The sequence below is a fragment of the Mobula birostris genome, chromosome 8 (genome assembly GCF_030028105.1).
Source record: "Mobula birostris isolate sMobBir1 chromosome 8, sMobBir1.hap1, whole genome shotgun sequence".
NCBI classification, from domain to species: domain Eukaryota; kingdom Metazoa; phylum Chordata; class Chondrichthyes; order Myliobatiformes; family Myliobatidae; genus Mobula; species Mobula birostris.
The window spans coordinates 26807194-26828901 of NC_092377.1; the positions used below are offsets into that span (position 1 = coordinate 26807194).

At 40.4% G+C, this 21708-nt stretch overlaps 1 protein-coding gene across 1 annotated transcript in view; it reads left to right on the top strand.

The window, feature by feature from the left end:
• Positions 1 to 9252, top strand: part of fmn2b (formin 2b) — a 469810-nt gene extending 460558 nt beyond the window's left edge. The window contains exon 20 of the mRNA XM_072266855.1: positions 7432 to 9252. Within this exon, the coding sequence (XP_072122956.1) occupies positions 7432 to 7469 (38 nt within the window). The 3' untranslated portion in view covers positions 7470 to 9252. The remainder of the gene's footprint in view (positions 1 to 7431) is intronic.
• The last annotated feature ends 12456 nt before the right edge of the window (positions 9253 to 21708 follow it).

Genomic DNA, 21708 nt, shown 5'->3' on the forward strand with positions numbered 1-21708 from the left:
AGACTGGGTCATATCCAGTATTTTTGTAGAATTTTCGTACTTTTGAGTAAACAAGGAATTGTGGGCAAGTGAAATGTTGATGCTGATTTTCCTGGAAATGGGGTAGTACAAAATAAAGTGAGGATTATGAAACAAGGGTCATATAACTAATTACTGGGTTACATTTTCTAAATCTTTGGTACTACTCTGTTGTTGCTCTTGGCAGAAATAAAAGGTTACTATCATCAATCTAACACTCAATGAAATCAATAAAGATCAATATTTCTCTTCATTAAATCCAATAACCCTTTTTTAAAAAAAAAGGTATTTGATATCCGATAACTACATGTTACTGTTGGTGTAATTAACTTATAGAAATTGATTCTAAATTATGTCAGGAGTAATTTTGAACTTCTAAAGACTGTTCTTTTCAAGTACAAATGTCTATAATATATAAGATCAAGACACAGCAAAGAAAAATACCACAGAAAATACCTGTTGTCTTAGCTAAAATTAAATATCCATGAAATACCAAAGGTTCAGTCTCAATGAAAGATGCATTTTAATCAGCCTTATGAATCCAAAGTAAAATTAGCTTCAGGGCAACAACATTTTCTACCTTGTTTTCATTTTAAATTGAGATCTCAATAGACCGTGGAGCTCAAATGAAATGCACGATTTCACAATGGAAGGAATGCCAAACATATGACATTCAGAAATAGTTTACCTCAATGTTTATTTTTCCTTATAATTGGAAAAAATGAATTGCTTCATGAAAATTGCAAGCAACAAAGCTTCTTTAAAATTACAGAGCTAGTTATCTGTTCATTAAAATTGCAGCTTAAATATTCTGCATTTTTTAATCTTTTTTGAAAAATCTATTATTGACTTTCATAAAAATAATTTTTTGACTATTTCTTTATGATTTGCTACTTATCATATTTAGAATGATAGTGTAAAATGGGCATTATTTGTTTGGCCATCTGCCTCAAGTTAATTCCACACAGGTAGGACAGGAATTGAGACTTCCTCCTGCTGTTATTCCTTAAGTTATTTCTCATTGCTACCATGGACAGTGCTCCTTTGGTCCTGAGCTCTTGGTCCTTCTGCATTTCACATGCTTATCATCACTGAGTCATAGTTGAGATTACTCTCAACAGTAACTCAATTTGTGTGTTGAAGATTTCCAGCATCTGCTCAGTCTCTTGCGTTTGAAATTACACTCGTTTTTTTTTCCTGAGATCCTTTAGACTGAAATATTTTGCTTTCCTATCCTTTAAAGTAATAGTTAGGTGGAAAGGAGGTAAAAGGAGTACTAAATCAACCTTTTCTATAAAGAAATGCTATTCATTAGCACTTAACTCAAAAGAACACAACATTCTTGAACAACAGGAATTCTGCAGATGCTGGAAATTCAAGCAACACACATCAAAGTTGCTGGTGAACACAGCAGGCCAGGCAGCATCTCTAGGAAGAGACTGTACCTCTTCCTAGAGATGCTGCCTGGCCTGCTGCATTCACCAGCAACTTTGATGTGTGTTACAATGTTCTTGAGAAGATTACATTTGAGTTTTGTGTAAATATTCCTTATATTCATCTTTTGTGATATAATCCTGTGCCTTTATTTATCTATTCATTGTGAAGTAGTGAGGTATAAATGATGGCAATGCACATAGCATGACTATTCATTTAGCTGAGTTGCATTCAAATAGCACCTATATTTATAAATTCTGCAGAGTAATGATTTAATGATAGAAAATGCAAATTCATCAAATGCAACAGTAAACATAAATATACAGTACTTTATGCAACATATAGTGTCTTCCTCAAGTGTAGTGGAGAGAGCAGCCTTCATTATTTCTATTACCATCAGTGGCACTTAGATCCATTGATGATTCAAGGTTCCTTAAGAAGTTGCAGTACTTCCCTTAATAATATCAAATGATCTGATGTTAAGATTATCTAGTTTTCCCATTATCAGTGCAATGGTATAGTTCAACATATCTTTAAAGGTTTGAATAATGCTGATGAGCATAAATGAAATGGAATATGCACTGATTTCCTGCAGTAAATCCTGTAAGGTCTCCCTGATGGCTGGTAATGACGGGCAATTGTTGAAATCCACCCCTATGCTCTTACTATGATTAGGCTAATTTTTGTGTGGTAAGTATCCTGTAGAGACATTTTACTGCAATAAGCCTAGTATCAGAATCAGGTTTAATGTCAGCGGCATATGTCATGAAATTTGTTAACTTTGAGGCAGCAGTACAATGTAAGAGATAAATACATGTCTCCACATACAACCCTGAGATTCTTTTGTCTGTAGTCATACTTAGCAAACCTATAGAACAGTAACTGTAAACAGAATCAATGAAGAACAATCCTTACAAATGCAAATATAAATAAATAGCAATAAATAAGAAGTATGAAATAACAAGACAAAGAGTCCTTAAAATTGTGGGAACACTAGAAAATGAATGAGTATCATTATCCCCTTCTGTTCTTGAACCTGGTGGTACAAGTCCCTGAGGCACCTGTACCTTTTACCTGATGGAAGCAGAGAGCAAAGTGCATGATCTGGATGGTAAGGAACTTTGGATGCTGCTTTTCTACAGCAATGTTTCACTTAGATGTGCTCAGTGGTTGGGAGAACTTTACCTAATCCACTACCTTTTGTAGAATTTTAGGCTGAAAGGCAATGGTATTCCCATACCAGGCCATACTGCAGCCAGACAGCACACTTTCCACCAGACATCTGTAGAAGTTTGCCGAGGGTTTTGATGACATGCGGAATCCCGGCAGATTCCTGAAGAGGTAGAGGCGCTGGTGTACTTTTTTGGCAATTACATTGATTTGGATGATGGAATTGATAACTCTGTTGCAAAGTTTACAGACAATATGAAGGTAGGTGGAGGGCAGTTAGTTTTGAGGACATGGAGAGGCTACAGAAGGACTTAGACAGATTAGGAGAATGAGCAAAGAAATGACAAATGGAATGCAATGTGGCAGGAAGTGTATTGTCATGCACTTTGGTAGAAAAAGTGAAAAGAATTTCAATTTTCTAAATGGAGAGAAAATAAATAAAAAAAACTGAGGCACAGTGGGAGTTTGGAGCCCTTCTGCAGGATTCCCTAAAGGTTAGTTTGCAGGTTGAGTCTGGCGAGGAAGGAAAATGCAATGATCACAAGATCACAAGACAAAGGAGCAGAAGTAGGCCATTCGGCCCATCGAGTCTGCTCTGCAGCTCCCCCACTATTCACCCATCTAGTTCCAATTTCCAGCTTTTTCCCCATATCCCTTGATACCCTGACTAATTAGATACCTGTCAATCTCCTCCTTAAACACCCTCAACGATCGGGCCTCCACAGCTGTATGTGGCAACGAATTCCACAAATCCACGACCCTCTGGCTAAAAAAATTTCTCCTCATCTCTGTTTTAACTGGGTACCCTCTAATTCTAAGACTATGGCCTCTTGTCCTGGACTCACCCACCAAGGGAAACAACCTTTCCAGAACTACTCTGTCCAACTCTTCCAACATTCGAAACATTTCTATGAGATCCCCTCTCATTCTTCTATACTCTAATGAATACAAACCAAGAGCTGACAAACGCTCCTCATATGTTAGCCCCTGCATTCCAAGAATCATCCTCGTAAATCTTCCCTGAACTCTCTCCAACATCAGTATATCCTTTCTAAGATAGGGGGCCCAAAACTGCACACAGTATTCCAAATGAGGTCTCGCTAATGCCCCATAGAGCCTCATCAACACCTCCTTACTCATATACACTATTCCTCTTGAAATGAATGCCAACATAGCATTCGCTTTCCTTACCGCTGATCCAACTTGGTGGTTAACCTTTAGGGTATCCTGCACGAGGACCCTCAAGTCCCTTTGCACTTCGGATTTTTGAATTTTCTCCCCATCTAAATAATAATCTGCCCGATTAATTCTTCCTCCGAAATGTACAACTGTACATTTGTCAACGTTGTATCTCATCTGCCATTTCTTTGCCCACTCTCCTAAACTAAGTCTCTCTGCAACCTTTCCGTTTCTTCAACATTTCCTGCTCCTCCACCTATCTTGGTGTCATTCGCAAACTTGGCCACAAAACCATTTAAACCATAATCCAAATCATCGATATACATCGTAAAAAGAAGCGGCCCCAACACTGACCCCTGCGGAACACCACTAGTAACCGGCAACCAATCAGAATAGGATCTCTTTATTCCCACCCTTTGCTTTCTGCCTATCAGCCAATGCTCCACCCATTTCAATATCTTTCCTATAATTCCGTGGGCTCTCATCTTACTAAGCAGCCTCATATGCGGCATCTTATCGAAGGCCTTTTGAAAATCCAAGTATACAACATCCACAGCCTCTCCCTTGTCAATCTTATTTGAGATTATCTCAAAAAATTCCAATAAGTTGGTAAGGCAGGATCTTCCCTTCATGAAACCATGCTGGCTTAGGCCTATCTTGTCATGCACCTCAAGGTATTTCATAACCTCGTCCTTGAGGATTGACTCTAATATCTTTCCAACCACCGATGTCAGACTAATAGGTCTGTAATTTTCTTTTTGCTGCCTCCTTCCTTTCTTAAATAGCGGAACTGCATTTGCGACCTTCCAGTCCTCCGGAACCATGCCAGAGTCTATTGATTCCTGGAAAATCATTTCCAATGCTTCCACAATCTCCAAAGCCACCTCCTTCAGAACCCTTGGGTGCACCTCATCGGGGCCGGGAGACTTATCTATTCTTAGTCCATTTAGCTTCCCAAGCACTTTCTCTCTTGTTATCTTGACTGTACCTAATTCTATTCCCTGATACCTCTGGCTATCAGGTATATTGCTCATGTCTTCCACTGTGAAGACTGATGCAAAATACTCATTCAGTTCCTCCGCCATCTCTTTGTTATCCAGCATCATTTTCAATCTGTCCCATATCTACTCTTGTCACTCTTTTACTCTTCATATATTTAAAAAAACTCTTAGTATCCTTTTTTATGTTAATCGCCAACTTCCTTTCATAATTCATCTTTTCTTTCCTAATGACTTTCTTAGTTTCCTTCTGTAAGTTTTTAAAGGTCTTCCGGTCCTCATTTTTCCCACTAATTTTTGCTTCCTTGTACGCCGTTTCTTTTGCTTTTATTTTTGCCTTAACCTCTCTCGTTAGCCACATTGTGCCATTTTTCCATTCATGATTTTCTTTTTTCTTGGAATATTTTTTTCCTGCATTTTCCTTATTTCTTGTAGGAATTTCATCCAATTCTGCTCTGCCGTCCCTCCATTTAGCTTACTTTTCCAATCGACTTGGGCCAATTCCTCTCTCATACCATTGTAATTTCCCCTGTTCCACTGAAATATCGATACACCTGATACCAGCTTCTCCTTTTCAAATTTGAAACTGAACTCAATCATATTACGATCACTACTTCCAAGAGGTTCCTTTCCCTCCAGCTCCCTAATCGCCTCAGGTACGTTACACAGCACCCAATCCAAAACAGCCGGTCCCCTGGTGGGCTTCTGGACAAGCTGCTCCAAAAAGCCATCCTGTAGGCATTCTACAAACTCCCTCTCCTGAGATCCATTACCTTCCCAACTTTCCCAATCCACTTTCATATTAAAATCCCCCATAATTATCTTGACATTGTCCTTCTGACACGCTTTTTCTATTTCCAGCTGCAACTTGTAGTCCACATCCCGACTGCTGTTTGGAGGCCTGTATATAACTGCTATTAGTGTCTTTTTACCCTTGCCATTTCTTAATTCTACCCATAAGGATTCTACCTCTTCTGATCCTATGTCCTTTCTTTCTATTGATTTGATACCATTACTAATTTGATTTGATAGCATTCACTTCAAGAGGACTAGAATATAAAAACAAAGACGTAATGATGAAACTTTATAAAGCATTGGTGAGGCCTTGCTCAGAATATTGTGAGCAGGTTGGGTCCCTTAACTAGAAAAGATGTGCTGAAACTGGAGAGAGTTCAAAGGAGGTTCACAAAAATAATTCCAGGATTGAATGGCTTGTCATATGAAGAGCATCTGAAGGGTCTCGGACTGTATTCACTAGAATTCAGAACAATGAAGGGAGACCTCATTGAAACCTATTGAATGGTGAGAGACCTTGATAGAGTGGATGTAAAGAGGATGTTTCCTATGGTGGGAGAGTCTAAAAGTAGGGGACGTGGCCTCAGAATAGAGGGGATCCTTTTAGAACGAAGATGAGAAGGACTTTCTTCATCCAGAGAGTGGTGAATTTGTGGAATTCTTTGCCACAAGCAGTTGTGAAGGTCAATTCTTTATGTATAATTAAGGCAGAGGTTGCTAGATTTCTAGATTGGTTAGAGCATGAAGGGAAACAGGGAGAAGGCAAGAGATTAGGGCTGGAAGGAAAATTGGATCACCTATGATGTCATAGTGGAGCAGACTAGATGGGCCAAATGGCCTAATTCTGCTCCTATATCTTATGGTCTTGTATTTATATGATGGATCCAGGACAGGTCCTCAGTACAGTGACACTCAGGAATTGAAAGTTACTGATCCTCTAAGTACTGGCTCATGGACCTCATCTTTCTCTCTCCTGAAGTCTACAATCATTTTCTTGGTCTTATTGACATTGAGGTGGTTGTATATAAATGAAAAAATATTCTCATTTTCCCAGCAAATTATATGTTTAGCTAACTAAGGTACCTTAAATTAAAAAAAATAGTACATCAACTTTATTGACTTTGAGCCAATTGTTCAACTGAATACTGTGGCTCTGTTCTGTAACTGAGCACTGTCTGGTATGGAGGGGCTACTGCACATGACCGAAAGAAGCTGCAGAAGGTTGCAAATCTAGTCAGCTCCATCTTGGGTACTAGCCTACAAATTACCCAGGACATCTTTAGGCAGCGGTGTCTCAGAAAGGCAGCGTCCATTATTAAGGACCTCCAGCACCCAGGGCATGCCCTTTTCTCACTGTTACCATCAGGTAGGAGGTGCAAAAGCATGAAGGCACAGACTCAGCGACTCAGGAACAGCTTCTTCCCCTCTGCCATCCGATTCCTAAATGGATATTGAAGCTTTGGACACTGCCTCACCTTTTTTAATATACAGTATTTCTGTTTTTTGTACATTTTAGAAAATCTATTCAATATACGTAATTAATTGTTTTATTTTATTTATTAATATTTTCTCTCTGGTAGATTATGTATTGCATATAACTGCTGCTGATAAATTAACAAATTTCACGTCACATGCCAGTGATAATAAACCTGATTCCGATTCTGAACTTCTGCATGCAAATAGCATTTAAAGTGCCCCTCAGTTTCTCGTACAAATCCCCAAAAGTGTGTGGGCTTTCTTGTGATTCTGTGGCAATGGTTGTTCATTCATAGTTTGGATTTATTGTGTACTGGGGTTGCATATTAAAGCTTTAATCACTTTATTTTTTATTCTACAGAAAGCAAAAGTGACCATGAAAGACAAGCGTATGAATGAATCATGTCCTTAGAGGGTTAAATCCATTCTGCTATTGTCATCTCGTTTTGAGTTTCTACCCATGTAATGGGACAACATTATCTCACTCTTCTGTGGCCATTACATTGAGGAAGTATTATTGCTTACAACTTGATTGGTCAATTGAGCCATATGAGCATACTACTCTTTATCTGCTACATAAGAGCATTGCATTATTCAACTGCATGCTCATTAGGCAAGCAACAGAACTCTGCATCTTCTGGAAAGTATTAGACCTGAAGAGATCCTGGATTTCTGGGACTCCAGGTCAGTCGCTCCTGAACTGATGATTCGTCGAGGAACATGACACAATCGATGGTTGCAGGTGTTTAATCCTTTCACTGGCACTGTGTAATTTACATTAAAAAAATAGATATATATATTCCAGGATAGCATTAATAAGTAAAAATTGGGCAGATTCTAGATTTTTTGTCTGAATCACTAACAGTGCATGATAAAGGAGTTATTTTCTTAAATATCACTTTCTAAACCCCCAACCTTCCGCCCCTGGTGACTTGTTCTTTGGCAACATATCTGCATGGGCAAGCTTCATCTTGAAGGGATTAATCACCATAATAAAATGTTGGGAGTATTTTTGGTTTGCTTAGGAAGGATCTGGTATTGCTCTGAAGGTGGGGAAGGGGTGATAGGGGACAGTTAAGTTTGTCAATAGTAGGCATTTTCCCAGTATTAAGGTGGAGCATTGTCTGTTGGAGATGATGTGGTAATGAAAGGCACTACAGTTAAGCTATTACTAGGATTAAGTTATAAAGGGATAATGGACACTTACCTGTACACTTCATAGTTCTTTTGTGTTTTAAATGTAAATTTGGTGTCTTACTTCTGTTCATAAGACAATATTAAATTATTTAATTATAGGTACATAATAGCATGTTGATTTTAGATTCTATTGTGCCAGGATAATTTATTTGTAAGATGCTGTAAGTTGACAATAGTCTGTTAAAATCGCCAAGTGCAATACTGTATTTAGTATTTCTATTTGGAGTTTCTTTTCAAGGTTTATTTGTAAGAAATATACTGTAGGTTTTTTTCTGGTTAATAAAATTTGGCTAATACTCAAAGTATTTTTGTGGTATGTTTAACTGTACATTAATGAGGGGGCAGTGCCCAGTTGTGATCTTTTCTGCAGGCAAACAGCTTGAATAGATTTTTGTGTCTGAATCGCATCCTTTACCCCTGTACACCATCTGCTTCTCTGTAATGTGACCTACAACCGAAAGTGGATTGTTCACCAAACCTGCCTTTTGTGTTTCTCAGTCACTCCCCATGGCAATAACCTGGGAGCTGCTTGTTGGCCACAGAAGGAGCTAGCATGGATAAATGGAATAAAAGTATGGGGATGTAGGAAAAAGAGCTCCTTGCTGAGGTCTAAATCCTGTGATTTCCCAATGTGCAACCTAGTATGATCACTAATTAATGGTCTAACTGTGGAATTTAGCATTTTATGCTATTACTGATACTTAAATCCATGTTAATGTACAATGAAATGGTCTAGAAATTAACTGCACAGCAGTAAACATGACTGAATTATACCTGGATCCATTACACAATGCTATCAGTAATTATATTAACCCAATAAGAATAACTGAAGTCATGTTAGTCTACTAAAAGCTGGATGGAAACTATTTAAAGGAGAAAAATAAAAACACCAGCTATTTTTGGGCTAAAGGGTATTATAGCAATTTTGAAGTGGATGCTTTTGTGTCTGGGTGACTAGTGATTTCCTGTTTCACTTGTAATATATGCCAACAATAAAGTTCAAGTATATTTTATATATTTTTCTCTCTCATTTTGTTTATTTGCAACATCAATCACGTTTATTTAAAAAAATGCAAACTTACAGTTTTGAATATTGTTATGTCATTAAATGGAGTAACACTGTAGCATATGGTTAGCACAATGCTTTACTGTACAAGCGAGATAGTTTCAATTCCCGCTGCTGCCTGTAAGGAGTTTGTACGTTCTCCCTGTGACCATGTGGATTTCCGTCGGGTGCGCTGGTTTCTTGCCATGGTGCGAAGAAGTACCAGTTAGTAGGTCAATTGCTCCTTGTAAACCATCCACTGATTAGGCTAACATTAAATAGGGGGGTTGCTGGGCGGCATGGCTCGGAGAGCCAATTCTGCGCTGTATCTCAATAAATAAATAAGCAGACACCTGTGTACTTATCTGTTACTGAAGATGTGGTGCTGCCCCAAATCTAACATTCATAATTGGACAGACATAGAGATAGAGGGACAGAGACAAAAGGTGGATGGTAGGTACAGGTATTGGAGAGGGACAAGGGACAGAAATGGGTGGGAGGAGGAGGAGGAAGAGGCCCAGAGAAGGACACAGACACAGTGGGATGCAAACACGCACACTCACACTCTTCCTGAAAGACTGCAACATTTTTTGCCAACTTGAAAAAGTTACTCGATTGTTTGAGAAGGCTTTGCAGAGTGATCATTGATAATTAGAGTTGCACAATTGAGTTAAAAGACAGCACTGTGTTGAATTCAATACAATGTTATTGAATCAAAAATTATGAAGTATAAATTCTGTTCCCCTAATGTCATCACCAGCAAGTGAACATTTTTCTGTTCATTTAAAAAGAAACAGCCACCAGACAAGATTGTCTTCTGTCTCTGCTGTTCTTCTGCTGTTTACTTTGGCACCAGAATCCTTGGCAGTCAGAATCCAAATATATTCCAAAATCAAGTTGTTTTCAGTTTAGTATTAAAAACAATATTTTAATTGCTTATTCTAACAATTGGTGATCTACAACTAGAACTTGGGTCTTTTCTTGCACCTTCATTGTGAATTGTACAGTACGACGGGAGCAAGACCTTTGTTCCACAAAGTCTCTGCTAAATCATGCTGAATTAAGCTAATTCTCATTTGCTTGTATGTGATCCATATCCATATCCCTCCGTTCCCTGCATATTCAATTGTCTCTCTTAAACAACACTGTTATCCGCTTCCATAACTACTCTGGCAGCATGTTCCTGGCATACACGAAGAATTCTACAGATGCTGGAAATTCTTGCAACACACATCAAAGTTGCTGGTGAACACAGCAGGCCAGGCAGCATCTCTAGGTAGAGGTACAGTCAACGTTTCAGGCTGAGACCCTTCGTCAGGACTAACTGAAGGAAGAGCTAGAATAAGGGAACAACATCCGCAACCCTCCAATCCTCCGGAGCCTCTCCTGTCTTCATTGATGATTCAAAGATCATCACCAGAGTCTCAGTAATCTCCTCCCTCACTTCCCACAGTAACCTGGGGTACATTCCGTCTGGTCCTGGTGTCTTATCCAACTTGATGCTTTCCAAAAGCTCCAGCACATCCTCTTTCTTAATATCTACATTCTCAAGCTTTTCAGTCCACTGTATGTCATCCCTACAATCGCCAAGATCCTTTTCCACCGTGAACACTGAAGCAAAGTATTCATTAAGTACCTCCACTATTTCCTCTGGTTCCATGCACACTTTCCCACTGTCACACTTGATAGGTCCTGTTCTCTCACATCTTATCCTTTTGCTCTTCACATACTTTTAGAATGCCTTGGGGTTTTCCTTAATCCTGTCCGCCAATGCCTTCTCATTGGCCCCTTCTGGCTCTCCTAATTTCATTCTTAAGCTCCTTCCTGCTAGCCTTATAATCTTATAGATTCCTATCATTACCTAGTTTTTTGAACCTTTCATAAGCTCTTCTTGTACCCTACCGTCCTTTCCCTGTCTCATTGGAACGTACCTATTCAGAACCCCACGCAAATATCCCCTGAACATTTGCCACATTTCTTCTGTACATTTCCCTGAGAACATCTGTTTCCACTTTATGCTTCCAAGTTCCTGCCTGATAGCCTCATATTTCCCCTTACTCTGATTAAACATTTCCCTAACTTGTCTGTTCCTATCCCTCTCCAATGCTATGGTAAAGGAGATAGAATTGTGATCACTATCTCCAAAATGCTCTCACACTGAGAGACCTGACACCTGACCAGGTTCATTTCCCAGTGGCTGATCAAGTACAGCCTCCCCTCCTGTAGTCTTATCTACATATTGTGTCAATAAACCTTCCTGACACACCTAGCAAACTCTACCCCATCTAAACCCCTCATTCTGGGGAGATGCCAATCAATATTTAGGAAATTAAAATCTCCCACCACAACAATCCTGTTATTGCTCCTTTCCAGAATCTGTCTCCCTATCTGCTCCTTGATGTCCCTGTTACTATTGGGCGGTCTATAAAAAAACACGCAGTAGAGTTATTGACCCCTTCCTATTCCTAACTTCCACCCATGGAGACTCCGTAGACAACCCCTCCATGACTTCCTCTTCTGCAGCTGTGACACTATCTCTAATCAACAGTGCCATGCCCCCACCTCTTTTGCCTCCCTCCCTATCCTTTCTGAAACATCTAAAGCCTGGCACTTGAAGTAGCCATTCCTGCCCCTGCGCCATCCAAGTCTCTGCAATGGCCACAACATCATAGCTCCAAATGCTGATCCACGCTCTAAGTTCATCTGCTTTATCCATGATACTCCTCACATTAAAAGTCAGATCTCAAACCATGGGACGAAGCGCATCCCTTCTCTATCACCTGCCTATCCTCCCTTTCGCACTGCCTCCAAACTTTCTCTATTTGTGAGCCAATCTCTGTTTCCTCCGTCGCTTCAGTTCGGTTCCCACCCACCCCTAGTATTTCTAGTTTAAACTCTCCCCAGTAGCCTTAGCAAATCCTCCCGCCAGGATATTGGTACCCCTCGGATTCAAGTGCAACCCGTCCTTTTTGTACAGGTCACACCTATCCCAGAAGAGGTCCCAATGATCCAGAAATCAAAATCCCTGCCCCTTGCTCAAATCCTTCAGCCATGCATTTATCCTCCACCTCATTCTATTCGTATTCTCACCGTCATGTGGCACAGGCAGTAATCCCGAGATTACTACCTTTGAGGTCCTGCTTCTCAACTTCTTTCCTAACTCCCTGTAGTCTGTTTTCAGGACCTTCTGCCTTTTCCTACCTATGTCATTGGTACCAATATGTACCATGACCTCTGGCTGTTCTCCTTCCCACTTCAAGATATCATGGACATGATCAGAACCATTTGCTTTTCTTTCCTACGTCCACAGAATCGCCTATCTGAACCCTAACTATAGAGTCCCCTATCACTGCTGCCATCCTCTTCCTTTCCCTAGCCTTCTGAGCCACAGGGCCAGACTCTGTGCCATAGGCACAACCACTGTTGCTTCCCCCCGGTAGGCTGTCCCCCCCCCAACAGTACTCAAGCAGGAATACTTATTGTTAAGGGGGATAGCCACTGGGGTACTCTCTAGTACCTGCTTCTTGCCCTCCCCTCTCCTGACTGTTACCCACTTCTCTGTCTCCTGTGGTCCCGGGGTGACTACCTGCCTATAGCTCCTCTCTATCACCTCCTCACTCTCCCTGACCAGACGCAGGTCATGGAGCTGCATCTCCAGTTCCTTAACGTGGTCACTAAGGAGTTGCAGCTTGACGCACCTGGTGCAGATGTGGTCGTCCGGGAGGCCAAGTGTCTCCAGGACCTCCGGCATCTGACACCAAGCACAGAAAACCGGCCTCACACACACAATTTCTGTCTTTAAACAGATAACCTACCTGGCTTCGACCCTTTATCGCCGAACCCCCGTTGAGCAAAAGCCTTCCTACTCTGACGCCTGCTCTGTAAATCTGTCTTCCTTTTAAACTCTTCCCGCTATTCTCACTGGCCGACCTCCACCACACGCTTGCACAGTCATGCCCCGTTCAAACCACTAGTACCATTTTTACTATTTCTACTCTTGGGAGAACAATTCTATCTACCTCATCTATGTCTCTCATAATCTTATCAACTTCTGTCAGGTATCCCCTCAGCCTCTGATGTTTCAGTGGAAACCATCAGTTTATCCAACGTCTCCTTATAGCACATTGCCCTGTAATCCAGCAAGTAAACCTCAAGTATCCTTTCTAAGGCTGCACATCTTTCCTAGAATGGGACAACCAGAATTTCAGAAAATACACTTAAGTTAAGCCTAACTAGAATCTTATATCAATGAAATAAATATATTTATCTGAAAATGATGTATGTAGTTTTTAAATTTAAAATGAGTAATTATTTTGGGAAGGTTCTAAGTGATCATGAGCTTTGAAAGCATAGAAATTCCTCAGAATTAAATTTCATGATCAAATGGAGGGAAAATCAAATTTAGTCCTATTAATTGATGACTTTAACTACTTCAACAAAAGGATTGATTCCCTGGCCTTTTTCAGAATGTTGCCTGCAATTATTGAAGCTCTATTTCAAAAAGTCTTTTGTTAAAAAGTAGGAATTTGGAAAAAGGTAATTCAATATGGAAATAGTCATACTTTCTGAAGATTCAAAGCCTTTGTTCTTCAGACTTTTGTTTTACCTTATTTTTAAACTTTTGAAAAGATATTAAACTGGGTGTCATAGAGGCACAAGTAGAACTGCCGTCTCATAGTAAAAATAATCTGGATTCCATACTGACCTCCAGAGCTGTCTGTGTGGAGTTCTGACTTCCTCCTGTAGCTGGATATCATCAATTGCTCCTGTTACATTTGTGAAGAGTAAAATGTTGAAGAGTTGATCGGAAAAAGAAGAGATTAAAATAGGATTAGTGTCAGATTAGTGCAAATGGGTACTTGATGATTATCATGGAGATGGAGGGCCAAAGGTTGCCTTCTGTGCTGTATGACTAGAAAGATGAACATGGGGGAAAAATGATTTGGAATAATCTTTAAATTACAAGGAGTATAGAAAAAGAAAGTGAGTAAGACTATCAGTCAAAGCACATCACAAAATAGGACTTGCACGTAACTTGATTAGCTGTGGGGTTATTTGATGCTCAAAGTATTATGAATGTTGAACTTAAGCAAGTAACCATGTCAGCCATTTTGCAATAATTCACATAAGGTTAATAGATTTTAGATGGTTGAGAATTCAGGCTAGGACATTCCCACTAAACATTCATGCCTCCAGGCTGGTTATAAGCTGAGGACAATTACTGTGCCTTTTCTCTAATGATGTCATGGGTCACATTTGGGTGAGTGCAAGCTTTATACACAAGTGATATCCTCAACCACCACAGCACAAGATGTTAAGCAGGGAACAGCAGCTAATTTTTATGGAGATGTCGGGTTTACATCAACCACTTGTTCAAAATGCACAGTACAGTGGGATTTGAATCCATAACTTCAATGACAGATACACTGAAGCTATAATTCTTTCATCACTATTATAATGGGATTTGACAAAGTAGGCCATAGTCAGTATGGTTTCCATAAAGGGAAAATCTCGCCTCACAAATCTGTTGGAATTCTTTGAAGAAATAATAATCAGGATAGACAATGGAGGATTGGCTGATGTTGTGTACTTTGATTTTCACAAGGTCTTTCACAAGTTGCCATACATGAGGCTGCTTATCAAGATGAGAGCCCATAGTATTACAGGAAAGATACTAATATGGATAGAGCATTGGCTGATTGGAAGGAGACAGTGTGGGAATAAAGAGACTTTTTCTGGTGACTAGTCTTGCACAGTCGTCTGTGTTGAGATTGCTTCTGTTTACGTTATGCGTCAATGCTATGGATGACGGAATTTGTGGCTTTGTGGCCGTGTTTGCAGATGATACAAAGATAGGTGGAGGGGAAGGTAGCGTTGAGGAAGCAGGCAATCTGCAGAAGAACTTAGACAGATTAGGAGAATGGGCAAAGAAGTAGCAAATGGAATATCGTGTTGGGAAGTGTATGGTCATGGACTTAGTAGAAGAAATGTGTAGGCTATTTACTAAATGGAGAGAAAATTTTAAAAAATCAGAGATACAAAGGGACTTGGGAGTGATCATTCAGCGTTCCCTGAAGGTTAGTTTGTAGGTAGAGTCGGTGGTCAGGAAGGCAAATAGAATATTATCATTCATTTTGAGAGGACTGGAATATGAAACATGGATGTAATGTTGAGGCTTTGCAAGGCACTGGTAAGGCTTCACTTCAAGTATTGTGAGCAGTTTTGGGCCGCTTATCTAAGAAAGGATGTGCTGACACTGGAGAGATTTCAAAGGAGGTTCATGGGAACGATTCTGGAAATGAAAGGGTTACCATATGAGGAACATTTGATGACTCTGGACCTGTACTCACTGGAATTCAGAAGAATTAGGGAGAATCTCATTGAAACCTATCAAATGTTGAAAGGCCCCGAAAGAATAGATGTGAAGAGGGTGTATCCTATCTTGGGGGAGTCTTGGACCAGAGGGCACTGCTTCAGAATAAAGGGATGTCCATTTAGAACAGAGATGATGAGAAATTTCTTTAGATAGTAATGAATTTGTGCAATTTGATACCACTGGTGGCTGTGGAGGCCAAGTCATTGGGTATATTTAAGGCAGAGTTTGATAGATTCTTGAGTAGTCATGGCATGAAGTGTTGCGGGGAGAAGTCAGGAGACTGGGGCTGAGAGTAAAATTGGATCAGCCGTGATGACATGGCAGAGCAGACTCGATGGGCCAAGTGGCCTAATTCTGCTCCTATATCTGATGGTCTTAGAGGGTCAATTGGTAAGAAGCAACAGTGAAGCGGACGGCTGACACAATCCAGCAGATTCTGCTCCTCACCCCAGTTCATATCCACAGTCTACTAATCAGGTCCCAATCGGGCAGGCGGAAAAGCACTTCTGCAGCAAGGGCATTGACTGTTTTTCTTCCCTACAACAGATTTCACAATCTGAAGTTGTTTTGCCCAATACTGAGTCAAGTTTATTCAGATGGAAGTTTCAAAAATCATGAGAAGCATAGTTAGTCTAACAGATGGCTGCCTGTTTATCTGTTATTTTTCCCCCCAGTGTGGAAATGTCTAATACTGGAGGGCATGCATTTCAGGTGAGAGGACGAAAATTCAAAAGAGACGGACGGGGCATTTTTTTTCTTTTTTTTGTTGCCGTTTGTTGCCCGGAATGGATCCAAGTCAGGTACACACACCATTTACAATATTTCCTGTGTTCCTAAGAAACATCACTAAGAATTTTGTTGAGTATAAGAGTTGAGATGTCATATTGCAATTGTACAAAATCTAAATTAAGGTGCACTTAGAATATTGTGTTCATTTCTTGTCAACAAGTTACAGGTCGGATGCAGTAACATTAAGAAGAGTGCAAAAGCTTCACCAGGATGTTGCCTGTAATGGAAGGCTTTATTCTGAAGGTGCGATTGGATGGGCTGGGTTTATTCCTACTGCAAAGTAGGCAGGTGAAGGGTGACCTTATTAAGATTTATGAAATTATGAGGGGTACATAAGATACCTCGGTGTTCTTTGACAGGAGTACCAGGGTGTGGGCCTATTGTGGGCAGATGGGATTAGCACAGATAGACATCAGTCAGCATAGAATAGTTAGAATGATGGGCCTGTTTCTGTGCTGTGTAACGCTATAAACATGCACAATGGTATGAAAATTTATAAATATGTTATTCTATAGAATTTTCACAAAATTTGTCATAGAGTCATGGAGGTGTACAGCAAAGAAATAGGGCCTTTGGCACATCACTTCCTTGCCAAGTGGATAAATATTTTCAGGTCTTAAAGAAAAGCCACTATTTCAAACAGGGCTTTGGCAAGAAGACTGGAAGACTGATTATATTCAATGGACATTCTCATTCCAGTGTTCCTCTGGTGCACTTGTTCCCTTTATCATGCACTAGCTTCAGAGATCCAGATCCAGGTCACTGTGAAAAGGAGCCAGGCATTCTAGCATTTTCCTCTTTTACTTGGCCTTTACGTCCAACAAGCATGTAGTTCTAAGATCACAAGGATGAGGGAAATTCGGCGTGTTTAATTTGGCACATTCTGAAGTGATGTTCCTCCATGAACTTGCAGTTCATGCATAGTTCAACTTGCCTGCAAGCAGCTCTTGCTCAGCGCTCTGGCCAGGAAAGATAGTCTTAATCTGTCTTGTAAATTGTGTTCTAGTCTTACACTGTACCCTTTGACACTCAATCAATGCCGGTGCTTGTTCTGCAACTAGAAAGACTGAAGCTAACATGAAGAAAATGTGACACACTATTGAAAATTTAACACCTAGCTCATAGGCTGCAATAGTCTACAATAGTTTGAAAATGTGTGTTTCACCTTCCATAAGACCATAAAATATATGAACAGAAGTAGGCCATTTGGCCCATCGAGTCTGGTCCGCATTCAATCATGGCTGATGCAATTCTACCAGTCATCCCCACTCCCCTGCCTTCTCCTGATACCCTTTGATGCCCTGACTTATCAAGAACGTATCTATCTCTGCTGTAAATGCACCCAATGACTTGTCCTCCACAGCCACTCATGGCAACAAATTCCACAGATTTACCACCCTCTAGCTAAAGTAATTTCTCCGCATTTCTGTTCTAAATGGACATCTTTTAATCCTGCAGTCGTGCTCTCTTGTCCTAGACTCCCATACCATGGGAAATAACTGTCATATATAATCTGTTCAGGTCTTTTAACATTCAGAATGTTTCAATGAGTTCCCCCCTCATTCTCCTGAACTCCAGGGAATACAGCCCAAGAGCTGCCAGACGTTCCTCATACAGTAACCCTGTCATTCCTGGAATCATTCTTGTGAAACTTCTCTGAACCCTCTCCAATGTCAGTATATCCTTTCTAAAATAAGGAGCCCTAAACTGTGCACAATACTCCAAGTGTGGTCTCACAAGTGCCTTATGGAGCCTCAAAATCACATTCCTGCTCTTATATTCTATACCTCTAGAAATGAACGCCAACATTGCATTCACCTTCTTCACCACCAACTCTACCTGAAGGTTAACCTTTAGGGTATCCTACACAAGGACTCCCAAGTCCCTTTGCATCTCTGCATTTTGAGTTCTCTCCCCATCTAAATAATAATCTGTCCATTTGTTTCTTCCACCAAAGTGCATGACCATACACTTTCCAACATTGTATTTCATTTGCCACTTCTTTGCCCATTCCCCTAAACTATCTAAGTCTCTCTGCAGGCTCTCTGTTTCCTCAACACTACCTGCTCCTCCACCTATCTTTGTATCATCGGCACAATTCCAACCACAATTCTTCAGATTCTTTGAATGAAGGCGCACAAGTTATTTGATAGAAGGGCTAAAGGGGAATTGAGAAAAGGTATTTCAAAGGAGGTCTAGAACTCACTGCCTGAAAGAATGATGGAGACAGAAACCCTTGCTATACTTAAGAAGTACCTGAATGTGCTCTTGAAGAGCCAGACCCAACTGTAGGGAAGTGAGATTACCTGAAAGCCCATTTCCAGATGACGTGGATACTGTAGTAGAACAAACTCTGATGCTGCAAACTTCTGTGATTCCACAGACCTAATGTTTCTTTGATTACACTGTAAGAGCCGTAGGTACCAAAACGATAAGAGGAACAGTAGCCGTTTGGCTCCATGAACCTGCTCCTTTATTCATCAAGATCATTGGCACCATGATAGAGCAGTGGTTAGCACAACACTATTAGAGCCTGGGGCATCGGAGTTTGGAGTTCAATTCGGGCACCATCGTCCTTCCCGTGGAATGCGCGTGTTTTCCCCAGGTGCTCAGGTCCCCTCGCACTGTCCAGAGGTGTACCGGGTAGGTTCACTGGGCATTGTAAATTATCCCATGATTAGGTTAGGGTTAATTGTGATTGTTGGGGTTTGTTGAGGGGGTGTGGCTTGAAGGGCTGGAAGGCCCTACTCAGTGCTGTATTGCTAAATAAAAATGAATTAAAGTAAAATGGTTCATTCTTAATTTTCCAGGATTATTGCACATCTTTTGGTTCCCTTAATATTCAACAATCTATCAGTCTCTAGCAAGGGTTCCTGACCTGGGATCCACGGACCCCTTGGTTAATGTTCACAGTCCATGGCTTAAAAATGGTTGGGAACCTCTGGTTCAGAGAAAACTCTAGAGGTAATTCCAGATATTCACTGAAAATCCACAGTGAGTTTGTAAACTTTAATCAACATTGATTTGTTCATTGAAAGCAGAGGATAGTGGTGTAGGGGTGCTTTTCTGAGTGGAAGTCAGTAACCATTGTTTTTCTACAACAATTAGTGCTTGGGCCTCTGTTGCTTGTAATATTTAATAATGATTTGAATAAAACTGTAGGTGGTCTGATTGATAAGTTTGCAGGTGACACAAAACTTGGTGGATTTCTTGGCTAATTGTCAAAGAATAGAGCATAATGTATCGGAAATCAGTTGGAAATTTGGATGGAGAAATGGCAGATGGAGTTTGATCTGAACAAAGTTCTAAGTAAATTTTATTACCAAAGTACATATATGTCACCATACACAACCCTAAGATTAACTTTCCTGTGGGCATACTTAGCAAGTCTATATATTAGTAACTATAAAAGGATCAATGAAAATTCGGCCAGAGGGCAGAAGACAACCAACCGTGCAAATGCAAATATAAATAAATAGCAAAAAATAATAAGAACATGAGATAATGACAATAAAGAATCCTTAAACTGAGATTATTGGTTTTAAGAACATTACAATGATGGGCAACTAAATGCCGTTCTCCCCTTTTATTCAAGAGCCTGATGGTTAAGGGGTAGTAACTGTTCTTGATCCTGGTAGTGCAATCCTGAGGCTCTTGTATCTTATACTTGATGACAGCAGTGTGAAGAGAGCATGGCACAGGGGGTGGGGATCTCTGTTGATGGATATTGCTTTGAAACAGTGTTTCAGGAAGATGGTTGGGAGGGCTTTGCCCTTGATGGATTGGTCAGATTCCACTACCTTTTGTAGGATTTTCCATTCATAGGCGTTGGTGGTTCCATACCATGCCATAATGCAGCCAGTCAATATACTCTCCACTGCACATCAACTAGATAGTGTCGCATTTTGGAAGGTCCAATACAAGGAGAAAAAATATAGTAGATGCCAGGACCAGAAGTTTTGAGTTGAAATCTTGGGATGCAAGTCCATAGCTTCTTGACAGTGATAACACAAGTGGATTGGTTGGTAAAGAGGGTATGCAACATGGCTGCACTTATCAGTGAGGACATTAAGTATAAAAGTTAGCAAGCCATGCTACAGCTGAATAGAACTTCGGTTAGACCACACTTGGAATATAGTGTGCAGTCCAGTTTGCCAGCCTGTAGAAAGATTGTTGAGTCTTTGGAGAGCGCACAGAAGAGGTTCATGACAATGACACCGGATTGGAGAGTATTAGTCCTAAGGAGAGGAGTGTCAACTATGGACTGTTTTCTCTGGAGCAGCAGAGACTATGGAGCAATCTGACAGAAGTATGTAAGATTATGAGATTTATAGACATACCAGATAGTTCTTTCCTCTAAGACAAATGTCAAATACCAGAAGGCATAGGTTTCCAGCGAGAGGAGGAAAACCTAGAGGAGATTTGGAAGACAAGTTTTTTTATACACAGGGAGTACATGGAATATCCCAGCCAACACACTTTTCGTCCCTCTTCCCTCAGGGAGAAGGCTCAGGAGCTTGAAGACTCGTACAGCCAGATTTTGGACCAGCTTCTTTCCAACTGTGATAAGACTGCTGAACGGATCCTGACCCAGATCTGGGCCATACCCTCCAAATATCCGGACCTGCCTCTCGGTTTTCTTGCACTACTTTACTTTCCCTTTTCTATTTTCTATTTATGATTTATAATTTAAATTTTGAATATTTACTATCGATTTGTCCTCCAGGGAGCGGGAAGCGCAGAATCAAATATTGCTGTGACGATTGTACGTTCTAGTACCAATTGTTTGATGACAATAAAGTATAAAGTACTGCTATCGGGTGTGACGGGGTAGGGGAGGATGTCTGGGATTGGTAGATGCAGATATAATACTAATGGTTAGGATGCTTTAAGACATACTCTACAACATGAAGAGACAGAGAATGGAGGGATACAGGCCATGTTCAGACAGACCCAGGTTCATTTGATTTGCCATCACAGTCAGCCCAGCCATGATTGGTCAAAGGGCTTGTTCCTGTCCTGTACTGTTTTGTTTCACTATGAAGGAATTTCTCCTCATCTCTGTCCTAAATTGCCTACTCTTCATTTTGAAACTGACCTCTGACTGTAGATTTCTCAACCAGGGGAAGCATCCTTTCTTCTTCCTGCACATTAAATTCCATGAGAACCTTCAAGTTTAGTGAGATCTCTCTCACTTTTCTAAGTTCTAGGGAATATGGTGTCAGTCTACT